General features: G+C 37.4%; 1 protein-coding gene across 1 annotated transcript in view; it reads left to right on the top strand.

Annotated features, from left to right (window-relative positions):
• Positions 1 to 15646, top strand: part of LOC114658263 (vacuolar protein sorting-associated protein 26B-like) — a 41617-nt gene extending 25971 nt beyond the window's left edge. Inside the window, exons 4-6 of the mRNA XM_028810422.2 lie at positions 682 to 857; positions 3916 to 4058; positions 12211 to 15646. Of these exons, the coding sequence (XP_028666255.1) occupies positions 682 to 857; positions 3916 to 4058; positions 12211 to 12348 (457 nt within the window). The 3' untranslated portion in view covers positions 12349 to 15646. The remainder of the gene's footprint in view (positions 1 to 681; positions 858 to 3915; positions 4059 to 12210) is intronic.
• Positions 15647 to 18100: the final 2454 nt, after the last annotated feature.

Below are 18100 nucleotides of genomic sequence, written 5' to 3'. Positions count from 1 at the left end.
CTTGAAGCCAAAAGCATCTATCACTGCATATGGCCTCATAGCTGATGAAATGTAAATGCCAATTGCTTCTGTTCTACTTAAAAATGGCGGCTGTCGTAATTCACTGGGAACCCAAAATGTTTCCACACAGCTGATTTAAAAAATCAGGCGGGTCTTTCAGCTCATCTGTGTGTTGTATACACTTGCCATAGTGTGACTGATCTCATGAGACGCCAGTCACCTTATGGCTAAACTTGCTAAAGGCTTACAGTTTAAAGTTTCCGTGTGGAAATCAACCTTGTAAATCTGCTTCTGTATTTTGTTAATCAGTCACTGCATATTCACACACACACGCACACAAACATCTACTTATATACAGTATTGCTACTGGGAAGAAAACTGACAGTAAATTTAAACAGTTCATGCTCCATAGTTTAGTGTGGGGCATGAAATATGAAGTATATACACTTGGATAAATCTACTTTGTTCATTCAAATAATGCAACAAATAGAAAATAAATTTTATTGTCAAGTTAATTGTCTGCTGCATGAGAAACACACATTATAATACAGTTCCATTTGCTGTACACCAGCTGTTTAAACAAATGTGTTAGATTTTCCTACTCACAAGTGGTATAATAGGAAAAATCAACTAAAACAAATATAGGAAATCGGTCAGTCCCTTGTTTCTTTTTCCTTCTAGGTACCATCTAAAAGATGTAATTGTAGGAAAGATCTATTTTCTTCTGGTACGCATCAAGATAAAACACATGGAAATTGACATCATCAAACGTGAAACAACCGGCACAGGACCCAATGTGTATCATGAAAATGATACAATAGCCAAATATGAAATCATGGATGGAGCTCCAGTCCGAGGTAATCTTTTTAGTGTCCTTTACATCTTTGTTTATAGTATGTTTTATGAAGTTATACTTAACTCAAGATTTTCAATTTGGTATATAATAGATTTGAGAATGTGTCTTAAAATGTATTCCTATTTATTCAACAGCTTAAAATTGGAAAAATGTTGTTATAATTGTCTGTGGAATTTGTTCATTATAAAATATGCAACACTGTTAGCATTTGTAAGTAACTATTTACATTCACATCTAAAGCTCCAGGGGACCATTTCACGTAAAGACTATATTATGTGACACTTTTTATTTGGAAAATTGTTGGCCAAATTATTGAAACTGCTTACTATTATTTAATTTCATTACATAATATAGTACATGTTGAGTATCCCTAATCTGAAATTCCAAAATCCGAAAAGAAACAGTAGGCATGACGGAGCTAAAGCTTGGCTAAGATATTCCAGACCTGTCTGCCAATTACCTGAGAAGTAACAACAGGTAGCCATATATACGAAAAACAAAAAAGTTCTTCAGTCGTCATTTAGCTGATTTAACTGCATTTCTCTATTTGATCATGGGTATCCCCAAGATATCTTGTTAAGTATATGCAAATATTCTGAAATTCAAAATAGTTCTGGTCCCAAGTATTTCAGATTACAAATACTCCACCCGCATACATTTTTCATTTTTTTAAACAAGTAACATAAGTAGTTTGTTAATGCATGTTTTTTCTTTTACAATCTGCAGAATCAAACACATGATCATTTTAAATACATTTAAACAACACAGTACAAGCAAAGGATTTCTAGTTTTTCCTCCAAGGATTCTTTAAAAGGTTTTTGCATTTTATTTTTCAACAGTGTCTTATTAGAAGAAATTTAAACTTCCTTGCCTCTCCATGCAGTTTCCATAGTTCTGTATACACTTTCAGTCTGCAAGCTTCACAATGCCTTCACAATGCCTACATCACCTCATCATCACCTGTAAATAATTAACTCTCCGTACATTTTTGAGATGTCCAAACAGATGAAAATCTGAACATAACAGTCTGTTGTGTAAGCTGGGTGATTGAGAACTTTAACTTTTTGAATGACATTCATGTTGGTGTGGGCATTAATGTAAGGACTTGCATTGTGATACAAAAAAAACAATACTCTCTTAAGAGTCTTTCTCCCAGTTTTGGTCAAGTAATTGGTCTTAATTCATTCTTTAACACGTCATTCCTGTGGTCTTGGTTCTGCATCTTTTTTTATTTGGTGAATTGTTAGGTGCACAGCCATATTCAGAACTTGGTAGCAACCCACATACTGAGAACAAGGACAACAACATCTGGTTACTGAACCACCAAGTTAAAAATTACAATGTTACAGTGGCTACAGCAAGCTAATCCACATTAATGACTTGGTAACAAAAAAAGTGGGAAACATTTTGAAAAACCCTTGTAAATATGTAGAGCTTATAGGTCCTATAGAGCAGATCAGTCTGCTTTCATAAAATGTATTGTAAAACTAAACACCAAGTACCTTCAGAATGCAGTCATTAAAGTAAATATAGTGTTTGTATTTCTTTGTCAGTTTTTATTATGGTAAAAGAAGTTAGCTTCAACAGTAATGTAACCAAAAGAAGTTAATTAAATATAGCTATAGTTCCAATAGATTTTATTAAGTTGGATGGATGTTCTCTAAAGCAAATCTGAAAGCCTTTAATACATAGGTTTAGTAAAATGAGCTGTTTATAGTAGTTTTGTAAAACATTATACTTGTATTGTGTTTATTATGTTAAACAAATATTCAGTTATAGAAAGAATTTTTCCAGGGTGAGCTCCTGCCGTAAGCCTTATGCCAATGGTTCTCCACAACCTTGAATTGTCAAAAGCAAGTCTGGAAAATGAATATTTAAAAAAAAACAAAAAAAAAAACAGTTCTGTAGAAGGCTTTTCAAAAGTAACTAAATATGACAAAACATTTTAGTTATCTTTCTTTATTTTATGAATGTTACTTTTTATACAGAAAATATTTGAAGGTTTTGTGTGTAATATTGCATTTCAGTCTAAATAATTTTATAGTTTTGATTATTTTGCTCACACAGGCTCAAGCAGAAGTTGACTAAGTGACAGCCATGTTCTTTTATTTACTGTGTGCAACATGGTTTTGATCAAAGGAATAAAAATAATAATTAAGAATATGATCTTTTTTTTTTTTTTTTTTTTTTTTTTTTTGTTCTTTATTTCGCCTTATACAATTTCTTGTATTAGGAATTTGGCAGTTTTCGCATACCCCTTGGGGTCAGAGCGCAGGGTCAGCCATTGTACAGCGCCCCTGGAGCAATTACAGGTTAAGGGCCTTGCTCAAGGGCCCAGCAGAGTAGGATCTCTTTTGGCAGTGAGATTGTTTTTTAACCATGATATATTTATTAGTAGAGCGGCACGTTTGCGTACTGGTAGCGCTACTGCCTCACATCAAGGATGCAATGGGTTCATATCCCGGGTGAGTTCGTTTGTATTCAGCCTCTAGTGAACTGGAACCCAGTCCGGGATCGTTCCTGCCTTGCAACCTATACTTAATGAGATAGGCTGCAGCTTCCCTGTGACACAACTTAGGATAAAGAAGGTTTAAAAAATGCATGAATGCATAATTATTACTGCAGCTTATCAGATGCTATTTTCTGTGGTTGAATGATTTTATCAGTATTTCCTAATTTTTTTTTTTTAAGTCGTTGCTTGTAATGTTCTTTATCCATTTGAATTTTCAAAATAAACCAGTAGTACTAGGGTGTTGTACCGTGTTAGCCATTATGAATGTAGAGAAAAGCCAAGCAAAATGACACCTTTTATTGGCTAACTAAAAAGATTACAATGTGGAAGCTTTCGAGGCAACTCAGGCCCCTTCTTCAGGCAAGATGTATCATCAGTTCTGGACACTGTATTTTTTTTCCTCCACTACTTTTGATTTTTGCTGCAAATTACAAAAGTACTAGTCTGCCAGGTGTGATATGGCCACCACAAGAAAAAAGGGAATTTATATTGAATGTGTGCATGTGAGAAACACTCTCTTATCACAAACTTGTTGTGTGCTTTTTAGGAGAATCCATTCCCATCCGTTTGTTCCTTGCTGGCTATGAACTGACGCCTACGATGCGAGATATAAATAAGAAGTTCTCTGTTCGGTATTACCTCAACTTAGTCCTCATTGATGAGGAGGAAAGGCGCTACTTCAAACAGCAGGTAATTCCTGGACTCCTCTGCCTCTTGAAGCAGTGAAGCTACTGTTTTTTTTCCACATACAGAATAGTTGATTTGACAATGAATTAATTTTTTTTTTAATAAATTGTAATTGCAAGCAAAGTATAAATAAAAATGGAATAGAATATCTAGTATGTATTTTATATTGTTAAAAAATGTCATAAGCATTTTGCTGTGACTGTCCTCTCATCTGTCACAGCATTTGTTACTAATGACTCAGTCACTATGGTGAGTTTGCTTGGTCTCCACATGCGTTTTCTCTGGAAATCCTGTTTCCTTGCACATTTCAAAGAGGTACTGCATATATTAGGGTGATACACACCTATATAGTAGCGAATGTGCACTAAGAAGAACTAGTGCCCTGTTCAGAGTTGGTTCTTATGCACTGCGCTCCCTGTTAACCTGAACTGGATTAAGCAGGTTCAGAATATGGATGGGCAGTTGAATTTAACAAGAGTACACCAATACTAGTTGAACAGATTGTCAATAGAATCTAAAACTCAGTAAAGCAGAACTATTTAGAAACCATGACAGATGACTTTAACTGAATAATTGTCAAGTTACTTAATACTAAAATTTTAAAATAATGAAATAATTGCTCATCTCTGTTACTTTCACATTGGAAGACATTATTAATTTCATGCTAAAATATTTTAGCGAATACTGCCATTTTTCAGTGATGTCTTTCTCACCATTAAACAATTTTAGAAATTTGGTAGCAAAGACCCTCTTCACACTGCAGGTAAGTGTGAAGGCATTACATCAGAATGCATACTAATGAAATATGTTTAGGCTGTAGACAGTAAAACTGTCATTTTTAGTATAAGGGCTGATTGCTGTATTTATTTTAATAAGCAGCAACCAGTTTGTAGTATTACAGATTAATGGTAAGCATTTCTAAAGCAGATATTTAGAATGAAATGCAGTATATTAAATAAATCCTGAAATTGCTTTTGTGCCACTCTGTAATCTTTAAGCAAAGAAGAAATGTGCTATGTATAAATTGTAGTAGGTGAATGTGGAATTGTATGACTTTGAAATAATTACCATTACAAACTGGGTTGGCTGAGGTGGTTTTAATTGTTTAATATTGAAAGCCTCAACTTATTTTTTTTTTGAGTGATGTTACTATGAACAAACATCATGATGCCATAAGCCAGTCATCCATGTGGTAACTTTTCAGACACCTCTTGCAGACAATCTAAAACGCCATGAGGATTGTAAGCCCAGTTTTTACAGTATCCGTTCCTTAACATAACCATTTTATTGTGTAGGTAAGTTTGTCCAGCACCACATATATCATTCATGGTGTCTAGTGGGTGTTGTTGAGCCAGACTCAAATGTTGTTTGTAAGGCAAAAATAAGTAAAAAGAAATATGTGTACCTTTATGCGACAGTTTCACAGTGTTGGTAAGTATGTACTGTATGTCTGGTACCTCCATATCAATAAGATATTACATACTTTACATGTGCCAGCTTACTACTGCTTGGTGTACATTATTCAGGTTGCATCTTTCCTCCCATCTCAGCATGTATACTCATGTACAGTGAGCTTTGTAGTAAATGCATTGTATATGTGTGTGTACTGAAGTGTGTGTCAGTGTGGAAAAATTAATTTGTGTTAAGTCAACTTGGCTGCTGCTAGCTACGGTCGGGTCCATAAGTATTTGGACAATGAAACAGTTTTCTTAATTTTGGCTCTGTATGCCACCACAATGGATTTGAATTAAAGAAATCATTATGTGACTGAAGTGTAGACTTTCGGCTTTAATTTAAGAGGTTTACCAAAAATATTGTACAAGTCGTTTAGGAAAGACAGACACTTTTTTGCATAGCCGCCCCCCATTTCCAGGGGCTCAAAAGTATATGGACATTTGACTAAAAAGCTGTACCATAGCCAGGTTGGAACAGCTCCCTAAGTAGGTAAAAGGTCTGGCAGTCATTGACTGTAAAGGATTTTCAACCAAGTATTGAAAATTATGTGTTAGTTTGTCCAAATACTTTTGAGCCCCTGAAAATAGGGGGACCATGTATGAAAATGTCTGACTTTTTTCTAGACAGCTTATTCAGTATATATATATATACTAGCAAAATACCCGCGCTTCGCAGCGGAGAAGTAGTGTGTTAAAGAGGTTATGTAAACATATATATACATAAACATATATACATATATATATATACATATACACATCCACATATATATATACATATATCAACATATATATACACATACAGACACATATATACATATACTTATTTGTATATCTACATATATATACACATATATACATATTTGTATATCTACATATATATACACATATATACATATAAACACATATCTATCTACATACATACACATATACATCTATCTATCTATCTATCTACATATCTATCTATATATATACATATCTATCTATCTATATATATATATATATATATACACATACATATATATCTATATATACACATACATACATACGTACATACATACATATCTATCTATATATACACATACGTACATACATACATATCTATCTATATATACACATACGTACATACATACATACATACATACATACATACATACATACACACATACATACATATCTATCTATATATATACATACATACATACATACATACATACATACATACATACATATATACATACATACATATCTATCTATATATACACATACATATCTATATATACACATACATACATACATACATATATACACACATACATACATACATACATACATACATACATATCTATCTATATATACACATACATATCTATCTATATATACACATACATATCTATCTATATATACACATACATATCTATCTATATATATATATAGCTGATTACCCAGTGGATTCGCTCACTGAGTGCAAGAGAAAAAAATAAAATGTATGTATAGAATAAGTTTAATTGCCAAATTTATTTTTCCACAATTAAAGGGCACTTACAATAACATAGAAATCAATATAAACAACATTAACATCATTATCATATGAGAATATGAAGTAATATATAAGAAGCACATTGCATATAAATATAAATTATTAAACAGTAAAATGTTCTTCTATAATACGCTACCGTGGCTATTCGTTTGTCTGTCCAGGATTTTAAATCACCTGTAGCTCGCAAACCGTTTCACCTATTGACTTGAAATTTGGTACACATATACTACGTCACGTCTACTATTCGCTTTCCCACACATATGAACATATATATATATATATATATATATATATATATATATATATATATATATATATATATATATATATATATATATATACACACACATACACATATATACATAGTGCGTTGCAACACGGGCTGCGATTGTTACATGGGAGGGAGAGGACAAATCACAGCTTACCGCTTTCTAATCGGGCTTGTGATTGCTGCTTTGACGGATGCCCAGATCCCACAGTATTTCCCCTTAGGAGAGGCGTTAGGCAAGTGTAATTGAATAGCGGTGCTGCAAGTTATTGCTCTTTTTATCTTTATTTTATTTTATTGTAGAGTCAACTCACAGCTGCGCGCACCAGTGCGTGCGTGGCGGATGCGTACGGCTGACGTTTTCATTGTCTACCACCTCCGCTAATCATTCTTGAGGCAGATTGAAGACTTAAGTGCCAGCTTAACTGAAAAATTAAAGAAAACATACTAAGTTTTAAAACAAATCAGTTTTAACGGGAAAAGATGCCGACGAAAGAAGAGAAGCAGCGGGACGCTAGGGTGAAGAGCTGCTCATTAAGCAGCAAGCTCATCAACCTCTGAGCAAACGAATGGTAAACGTACAGAGAAAGAGGATAAATACTATGAATGGTTATGTCAAGTATATTCACTCCACGTTATCGTGCAGTGCACTGTTACTGGTATTTTGATAAAAGAATCTGAATAACATATAAGAAGCGTATAAATTATTAAACAGTAAAACATTAACATTTAAGAAGTAAAGATACATTGAGTACTACTGTAGTGCTTTCGGGTATAGTACATTTTTTGTTTGCCCATTACATGCATAAATGTATACATTTTTTGGTGTACCTACCCAAGAACACGCGACATGACCCGGCAGTTAAAAATTTATCGCTCCAGCAATTTTAACTCTGTTACAAAGTCATCTAATATGGTATTGCAAACGGCAGCAGGAGCGTTTCTATAAAGTCAATTTAAAGTTACTGTTTACACCGTGCTTTGAAGATGCATAGTATGCGACACGTGTTTCGCCGTAATTGTGGGCTCATTAGGAGTACACAGTCACTGCACTCCCTTACTGGAATCGATCCTCGGACGTAGAGGCGAAGCCCCTAACGTTGTGCTACGGCGTGTGGTTCGTTCATTTGACAGCATGTAGATCGGGGTAATTACATTGCAGGCATTCGTAGTCTGATTCACAATCTGATTGTATGGGTGGTTACCTACCAGGTAACGCTTGTGGTTGGTGAGCAAGTCGGCTAACTTCTGCCACGGTGCCCTCTTTCAGTTGCGAGAAGCAGATCATACAATGGTTGAAATAGTTTAATATATATAGCAAAATCACCGCGCTTCGCAGGGGCGAATATGGTATTGCAAACGGCAGCGTTTCTATAAACTTAATTTGAAGTTATGGTTTATACCGTGCTTTGTTTCATATTCTTTTCCTACTTTATCAATTGTGTAATGTGTTTTTTGAACAGGTTTGATTCATGGAAGTGATCACTCCTGCTGCGTTCAGTCACTTCACGTGAGCCGCTCTCTTGTGTGATGTTGCGATGTCCACGGGTTTATTTAATGTTAGCTAAGACCCGGCAGTTAAAAGTTTCTCGCTACAGCAATTTTAACTCTGTTACAAAGTGATGCAAACTCTCGTTTATACCTCGTGTCTTCTCATTAAACTTGTATCTCGCGAATATGGCATTGCAAACGGCAGCGGGAGCGTTTCTATAAAGTTAATTTAAGGTTAGGTTTATACCGTGCTTTTTTATACCTCGTGTCTTCTCATTAAACTTGTATCTCGCGAATATGGTATTGCAAACGGCAGCGGGAGCGTTTCTATAAAGTAAATTTAGACTTACGGTTTACACCGTGCTTTTTTATACCTCGTGTCTTATGAAGATGCTTGTATGCGTCACTCACTCGCTTCTTATTGTTTCGCTGCCTTGTCAATTGTGTAATGAGTGTTTTCTTCAGCGCTCTTTGGGGCTCCTCCTTCTTTTCTACGTACTGAGTTCACAGTCAGTTCACGTGATTACGTGGGAGGCGTGATGACGCGACACGCAACTCAGTCTCCTACGGCCATCTTGCTGCCTTCCATTACAGTATATGGACAAAAAAGAGGTTCCAGTTATGACCATTACGCGTATAATTTTGAAATGAAACCTGCCTAACTTTTGTAAGTAAGCTGTAAGGAATGAGCCTGCCAAATTTCAGCCTTCCACCTACACGGGAAGTTGGACAATTAGTGATGAGTGAGTCAGTCAGTCAGTGAGTGAGTCAGTCAGTCAGTGAGTGAGGGCTTTGCCTTTTATTATTATAGATATATATATATATATATATATATAATTCACTAAGCCGCCGCCAGCGCAAGCAAGACACCCATGGAAGCACGCAGGACAGAGCCACGCCCACCAACTCTAAGACCATTGGAAACGACGACAACGCGCAGAGCCACGCCCACCAACTCGGACACAGCAACTCACAAAACAGGGCGTCATTCGCGTTCGTATCTGCTACACTCCACATGGACCTCTGTGTCCACGTTGACTTTTCATTATTATTTTCGGTTATTACACACGACCGCGTTCACCATCGCAAACTGTTTTACACGCCATGGTCTTAGAGTTGGTGGGCGGGTCTCCGTGAGTTGCTCTTGCGAGCAGGCACATGACCAGGCAGTGTGTATGCTTCAAAAACGAGGGTGGACGCGGCAGGACCATCTAAGAAGAAGCATGTTTGTTGCGGATGTGAATCGCTGTATGCGGCGTGTAGAACAGTTTGCGAGGGGTATCCCATGGTTTTACAGTTGGTGGGCGGGTCTCTGTTAGTTGCTCTTGCGAGCAGGCACATGACCAGGCAGTGTGTGTGCTTCGAGAGCAAGGGGGCACGGCTGCGGTCCTCCAGTTTTCAGTCACGGACAATTGTATGTTGCTCTCTCCAGAGTTCCCTTACAGTCGTATCCTCAAACCCACCCCATAAGAAGAAGCATGTTTGTTGCAGATGTGAATCGCTGTATGCAGCGTGTAAAACAGTTTGTTTGTTGCGGATGTGAATTGCTGTATGCGGCGTGTAGAACGGTTTGCGAGGGGTATCCCATGGTCTTACAGTTGGTGGGCAGGTCTCTGTTAGTTGCTCTTGCGAGCGGGCACATGACCAGGCAGTGTGTATGCTTCGAGAGCGAGGGTGGATGCGACAGCACCATCTAAGAAGAATCATATTTTAGTCGCAGATGTGAATTGCTGTATGCAGCGTGTAAAACGCTGTATTGTATGTTGCCCTCTCCGGAGTTACATCTTTTCATTCACCTACAGTTGTATCCTCAAAACCAACCCCATTTGGACAACTGTGTCTTTCAGGAAGTGTTCACCCATCAATTCATAATAATGCGGCTTATGCTACGCCGCGGGTTGGCTAGTTCCAGTTAAACTCCTTGAATTAAAGCTGAAAATCTATACTTCAATCACATCTTGACTGCTTTGTTTTAAACCCATTGTGGTGGTGGTGTACAGAGTTAAAATTATTAAAATGGTGTCACTGTCCAAATATTTATATGCGCTCAGTCAGTATTCATCATACCACAACAATAAATTCTGGAAAACGTGATAGTTTTTTTTACAAATCAGTCCCTCTAGTACTTTGGATTTATGTCCTTTCCCCTGGGTAATTCTTCTGTATTATCTGATGCGTCTGTAATATATGGCTTTATTATCCACCCCCTTTATGTGCGTTAGGGGCTTGACTAGTACACTTGTGCTCAAAACTTACTCAGCCCACTTTACATTACAGTACGACTGGTCTCCCACCTGAAACTTCCAGCCTGGCAATGTCCCTGAAGCAGGTCAACTCTGGGCTTTTTCTTGTTAAAAGAAAAAAATCAAAAAAATGAAAAGATAAAGTAACAAATAAAGGTGTATTAAAGAGAGCACAGGTACGAAGTGAGATGAAGAGTGGACAATTGGAATATTTGGGACATATCATTTGATTTGAATGCTTTGAAAGTGTTGAACTGCTGGTAAAATGAATGGGAGCAGAGCAAGAGGATGAAAAGAGGAACACCATCAACAGAAATGCTGTGAGATGGTTGGGGAACGACATGAGTTGCAATGGGATTTTTTTAGCATAGGTGGTCCAGATCTAACTATGCAACTTTTAATGCAATGCAATAATTGCATAATTAGATCTGGACCACCCTGTAGTTTTAATAAATAAGGAGATGAAAGGCCATGATGGCCAACGCCTGCATGGGAAATGGTACTTTGAGAGAGAGATACAGGTCTGTTTTGGAAAATGTTGAATGTGTGGTGTCAGATCAAAAGGACAAATAAACCACAAAAAGGTTTGGAGTAGCCACTCCATATATTGTCTTTGGTACTTGGCAAGGCAAAGAAAATGAGTTTTACTGAATTCAAAACCGAACTAGTGTATAGGTGACAAAGTGGCGGCTTTAAAGTTAAGCCGAGAAAGTAACGTCATCAGGCCCAGAACTGGAAGTGACCTCATTGGGGCCAGGCGGGATTTCCCATGACTGGTCTGCAGGAAAAAAAGAGAAAGGGTTAATGCACTCCATCCTCCACTGGTCCAGCATGGAATTACCCTCATTCAAGCCCATTAGCTGCCTCCCATGCACATGTGTGTGACAGTGGTCACCCTACTTGTATGTCCTCTTGCATTAGGCCAAATATTAATCCCTGTTCAACCTGATCTATTTATCTGTGGAGTAAGAATGGAAAATCCTACACCTTGGAGAAAAACACAAGCTTGTAATTTGTTGCCTCATGATTATACCTGTATTTATTTACCTCTTTTGCTTTTATTGTTCTAATATCAAGGCATACCTAGCATTAACACAATCTGAACATTTTTAAATGTCTTTGTAAGTGAAATGATCTGTTTTCTTGCTTTTTATTTCCATAGGAAATCACCTTGTGGAGAAAAGGGGATATTGTAAGGAAAAGCATGTCTCACCAGGCAGCCATCGCATCACAGAGGTTTGAAGGTTCATCAAGTACAGAGAGCAAGATGCAGGCACAGGCCAAGCAAGATGGGAACTAAAGGGAAACTTTATGGACAAAACTGTTTTTCTCACAAAGAGAAACAAACTACCCACATACGCACCCATATACCCCAAACTCTGAGTGACTAGGAGACTTGTTAAGTTACCAAAAGGGATCTTCTGAGAGATGCACCTGAATTTACACAACATGATGTGTAATCTGGAACCATGCTAAGACACACCCAGTAATGGCAGAAAAAATAATCGATTTAAAAGCGTTATGCAGAAAGCTCCTAAAAGAAGCTTGGTCCAATCTTTAAAAAAAAAAACAACACAGGAATGAAGAAGCAGGCCTCTTTTTTTTTTTTTTTTTTTTTAAAGGATACTGGTGTGTTTATTCGTTTTATTCCCCAATTCCAGAAAGAGTATCTGAAGTGGCCACAAGTCCTGTAAAAGTCAGTTTTGACTGGAGAATGCAAGCATGATCACGTGTATGTCATAACGTAATGGAAATGGTCATTAACTCTCAACAGAAGACAGCAGATGTACAGTAACTGTTCACGTGACAGATGGCACAGTGTTACTCCTTATTCCTGCAATGGGCTCACTGTGCTTTTTCATTTTTAAAATTTCAAGACTTTTACTTTCTCTAAATTTTTAGTAGGGTTTCCTTTAAAAGAATTAAATATGCGCAGTGGCATTCCAGCATTTTTATTTTATTTTTTTTTTGGAATTTGGTGAACTGAGGAAACTGCGAGACTCTGCAAGCAAAGCCTTTTAAAACAGGCTTGTAGATTCTAAATCGCCTGCCCTTGGAAACCGTGAGGTATCAATACAAATTAAGCTATAGCATTGTGGCTAATGAGTGGGGATAAGAGTCTTAGATAGAAGCGGTCAGCAGCATGGTCAGAATGATATCCGTCAATTTAACGGTGTGCTCTGGACACCACTAGAAAGGGAGAGAGTGAAAGAAACACTAGGCCCTTGTGTTTTCATTTTTTCTATAACTTGAAATATGTAATGCATAAGTAAATAATCTGATTTGTATGCTTCTGGTGGGGGAGATCCAAAATGCATTTCCTTGTCTTGATTTTGTGTTTAGTAACTGAAATGATATTTAATGGCAAATGGAAGTTCATTGAATGGTATGTTGTGGCTGTGGCGCTAACATTTATTGTAATAACTACCTTGCTTATTTTTAAAGTAGCTTATCATTTGTTAAGAGGTCAATGTTATTAAGGAATTTTATGAACAAAAAATAATGCACAGTATTTAATCCCTGACACTTACTATTCTGATCTTGATTTTATTAACTACCTAATGTTTTTAATGACCTATAAATGCGTAACACAGAGTAAGTGCCACACCTCTTTTTCAAATTCTAGCAGATTGATTTTAATCCCACCAGGCATTCCTTTTAAGATGCATCATTTTCACATTTTGTTTTAGGTATATATTATATTTTTAATAACTACGATCAAACATGGTGCCTATTTTCAGCTTCTGCCAAAAACATTTTGATTTGTTTGCTGAAAGATGTCCTTTTTTTAGTTTTTCCACTGTAAACATGTTTATTTTATTCATCCAGTGGTATTTTAATGTAGGTCATTCACCCTGGAATCCACTCAGTTCATTTTTTATATTTAAATACTTGTATTTAAATATTCATTATATTTCCAGAATGCTTGAGTGTCTAGTTTATGCAGGTTATGGGCTTAAAAGTCTCTGCAATGATGATCAATCACAAGAGACACTGACCAACACTATATTTATGATGCTATATATTAAGCCTTTAAGCCACTCTTATATTCTATATAAAGTGAGATTAGCCAGGTAATCCTGAGTGGAAAATGTGTACCAGTATTCCCAAAGCTGTTGATATCTTTTTATTTTATTTTTTGAATGGCACAAAGATTAAAGAAGCCATCTGCTTCTAGTGTATTGTGTTGGTTAGATCAGCTACCTCAGCTTACTCTTAGTTATCAAATTAACCAGGCAGTTAACCGATTTTAAAGTTCTCGTTCCCGAGTAGCTGCTGTAAGCAGTTTTTTGAATGGAATGAGAAAAAGTGTGTAACCGGTAGAAAGGAAGATCTAAACAGGTGGCAATAGTGCCTCGTAGAATGCTTCGAAGGACTTTAAGAGTTGAAATACTCCGTAGCCAATACTTGCAGATGAGCTACGAACAGCATTCCCTCATCTGTGACCAACTCCCTCCTGTTGTAGGTGTCAGATATATTTAAAAACAGAGCTACTGCTGCAAGAATCACATTTCATTTTTAGGTATTGCTAATATTAGTTGCAGATTAATTGGTGGTCCATGTAGCACTTGTTCTTGCCTTAACACTTTTGATTTTGTCAGTACAGGCTCTGCCCCCCTGTACAACACAAGTACATCGTGCATAGTCATAGGTGGGACTGAGTTAGGGAGCCGTTATTGAACTGTAAAGAACATGAAACAGAGGTGGCAAAAGAAAACCCAAAGTCACTATTAACTTTCTCTAGTAATTATTTTACAAAGTGTAATCGCTATTAAATATAATTTATTATCTGGATAAGGCAAATGAAATGACAATCATCAAACAAATTTTGCATCTAAAATTATTCTTTGTTTTTTGTTTTCTTTTTTTTTTAACAAAGCATCCTCTGCATTAAAAAGGTGGTTGCTGTTTATAAGATGCACAAGTTATAAGTTATTCAGTACATAACCTGCCATTTATAAACTGACTCTGCCACTCGTGGCAGTTTTGTGCTAGCAATGGGTGAATAATACATGTAGAATGTAATGTGTCAGAGATGCAGCATCTGGCATGGCGTAGAGCATGGATTCAAATGTGCCCAAAAGGAAGTACAATGGGAATGCCTTTTTCCTACTGCCCTTTTTCTCTCTGCCAAAACATGTCCATGCTAAGATATGCTGAAGTGGGTAGTGGTGTTGTAGTCTCCCTCACCCCATAAGCTTTCCAAGTTGGGTCCATGCAGCATATGACATTCCAGTTTTCAAGTGCTCATTATAACAACTCCTTTTAGGCTGCCTTGATGAATAGTAACAGTGCTGAAATTCCATTGGCAATAATAGTCACATCACATATATATATCTGCAGAGATCTTGGTGTACATAAAATTAGTTGGGAACAAATTAATATTTCTTGTAATAGTAAGCTGTAAAGTACTAGCCATTTAGCAAAAAGGAAATCTGTACATTTTCAGCACAAAGTTTAACAACATATAGTGATATAAATGATGTGTTAATACAAGATTCAGAGTCTGATGGTTGTTTCTTATAGTTGTACTTTGCATTTCTGTATTTGAAATTTGTTTTTAATGCAACTTCTGATTAAAAGAGATCTACCTAGAACCTGTTTATCATTTTGGTTTATTTGGTCTATTCAGTAGCTCACCTTTACCACGTCCTCTTATGTGGAGCTGCATTCTAAACCACAAGACTAGAATTTCAGTCTCCTCCACTGACTGGCACTGTGGCCGTGAGCAAGTCACTTAAGGCAGTGGTTCCCAAATTTGGTCACGGGGACCCCCTGTGGCTGCAGGCTTTTGCTCCAACCAGCTTCTGCTTTTAATTAAATTAGCTGTTATTACCCATTTTCTGTGTTTTGAGGGTCAATGTAGAAATTTCAAAACTAAGTTTGGTAAATTTTATTAAAATGTACTAATCAATTAAATGGGAATAATGAAGTGTTTTTTTTTTTCTTTTTAACAATATTTTCATCTTGATTTTCATTCTAGTTTTCCAGGTGTGTTGGTCATTATTTACTAATTAGTGGGATTGATGCCGAAGTAGTTGCAGCCCTTCATCGTTCAGTGTTGTTTGCGCTACTTCTTGTTAATTGTCATTATTAAGATGCAACGAAGGGAGCAAACTACACATAAAAAGGGCTAAATAAAGGAAAATAACAAAAGAGCATTAAGCATTTAAAACTATAGCAACAAAAAATCCTAAATATCTTATAAATGTAAAATGATACTGGTGTGCTTTTCTGAATGCAGAATAAGAGAAAAAAAGACTGGTTAATTAAATAATATCTGTTATATCAATGATTGTGAATCTGCTTGGAACAAAAACTTGCAGCCACAATGGGTCCCCAGAACCAAGCTTGGGGACCACTGCCTTGACTGATCTGTGTGCTGTAGCTGTATAAATCTAAGACAGTTGTACTATATGGAAAATAAAGTGAACCCCATGTAATGTTTTTTTTTTTTCTCCCTTTAACATATGTGGACATAGCAAGATTTGATCTTCATTTAAACCGTATCTTTAGATAAAGGTGATGTGATAAGTAGATACTCTGACAGTCGATGAGACCCACTGCATCAAATTCCTAGGATGAAGCTTGAAAACATAAGGAATCATTTAAGCATATTTATGTTAGCGGCACGGTGGCGCAGTGGGTAGCGCTGCTGCCTCGCAGTTGGGAGACCTGGGGACCCGGGTTCGCTTCCCGGGCCCTCCCTGCGTGGAGTTTGCATGTTCTCCCCGTGTCTGCGTGGGTTTCCTCCGGGGGCTCCGGTTTCCTCCCACGGTCCAAAGACATGCAGGTTAGGTGGATTGGCGATTCTAAATTGGCCCTAGTGTGTGCTTGGTGTGTGGGTGTGTTTGTGTGTGTCCTGTGGTGGGTTGGCACCCTGCCCAGGATTGTTTCCTGCCTTGTGCCCTGTGTTGGCTGGGATTGGCTCCAGCAGACCCCCGTGACCCTGTTCGGATTCAGCGGGTTGGAAAATGGATGGATGAATATTTATGTTAGGTTGAGGGCGGCACGGTGGCGCAGTGGGTAGCGCTGCTGCCTCGCATTTGGGAGACCTGGGGACCCGGGTTCGCTTCCCGGGTCCTCCCTGCGTGGAGTTTGCATGTTCTCCCGTGTCTGCGTGGGTTTCCTCCGGGTGCTCCGGTTTCCTCCCACGGTCCAAAGACATGCTGGTTAGGTGGATTGGCGATTCTAAATTGGCCCTAGTGTGTGCTTGGTGTGTTTGTGTGTGTCCTGCGGTGGGTTGGCACCCTGCCCGGGATTGGTTCCTGCTTTGTGCCCTGTGTTGGCTGGGATTGGCTCCAGCAGACCCCCGTGACCCTGTGTTCGGATTCAGCGGGTTGGAAAATGGATGGATGGATGGATGTTAGGTAGAATGCCCAGTGGAAGGAGGGTGGTCTTCTTGCCCAAAGGTACTCCTGCAGATTTTTTTTCTCCATCTCTTTGAAGTTTTTTTTTTCTGCCCTTCCCAGCCATCTGACTTATCACTGGACTCATCTTTGCAGACTTAATCTATAAATAATCTTAATCTCTTACTTTTTCTGTTACTTGTGTTATGTAAGTGTATATTGATTCATTCTTTAATATTTATTCTTTTACCAATTTCTAATTTGTTTTTCTTCAGTTGTAACCTTTTCTTTGGCATCTTGTAAAGCACCTTGAGCAACAGCCTATGTAGGAGAATGTGCCATAGAAATAAATGTTGTAATTGGAAGGAAAAATGATGAAAACTTGACTTTGCAATAATTTATTCCATGAAAATGAACAGTTATACCATTTGTGTATGTGGTAAAAGTGAGGCCATCCTTGGCTCTAATAGCTTGCATTGCCCCCTCAAGCAGGCATTTCCTAGAACTGTCAATTAATCTCTGACATCAACTGGGAGGAGGAAGTTCTTCCCACTGCTCCATGTAAAATTCTTTTAGCTGTGTGATGTTTGAATGGTGTCTTGTGTGTACCACCAATTTCAAATCCCACTCCCACTACAGTATATCTTAATAGGGTTTACACTTGGAATTTGACTTGGCCATTCCAGAACCCTCTTTCTTTTC

The sequence above is a fragment of the Erpetoichthys calabaricus genome, chromosome 9, assembly GCF_900747795.2.
Source record: "Erpetoichthys calabaricus chromosome 9, fErpCal1.3, whole genome shotgun sequence".
NCBI lineage: Eukaryota > Metazoa > Chordata > Cladistia > Polypteriformes > Polypteridae > Erpetoichthys > Erpetoichthys calabaricus.
The sequence above is the reverse complement of the archived record's forward strand: the minus strand, read 5'-3'. Positions and strand labels throughout refer to the sequence as shown.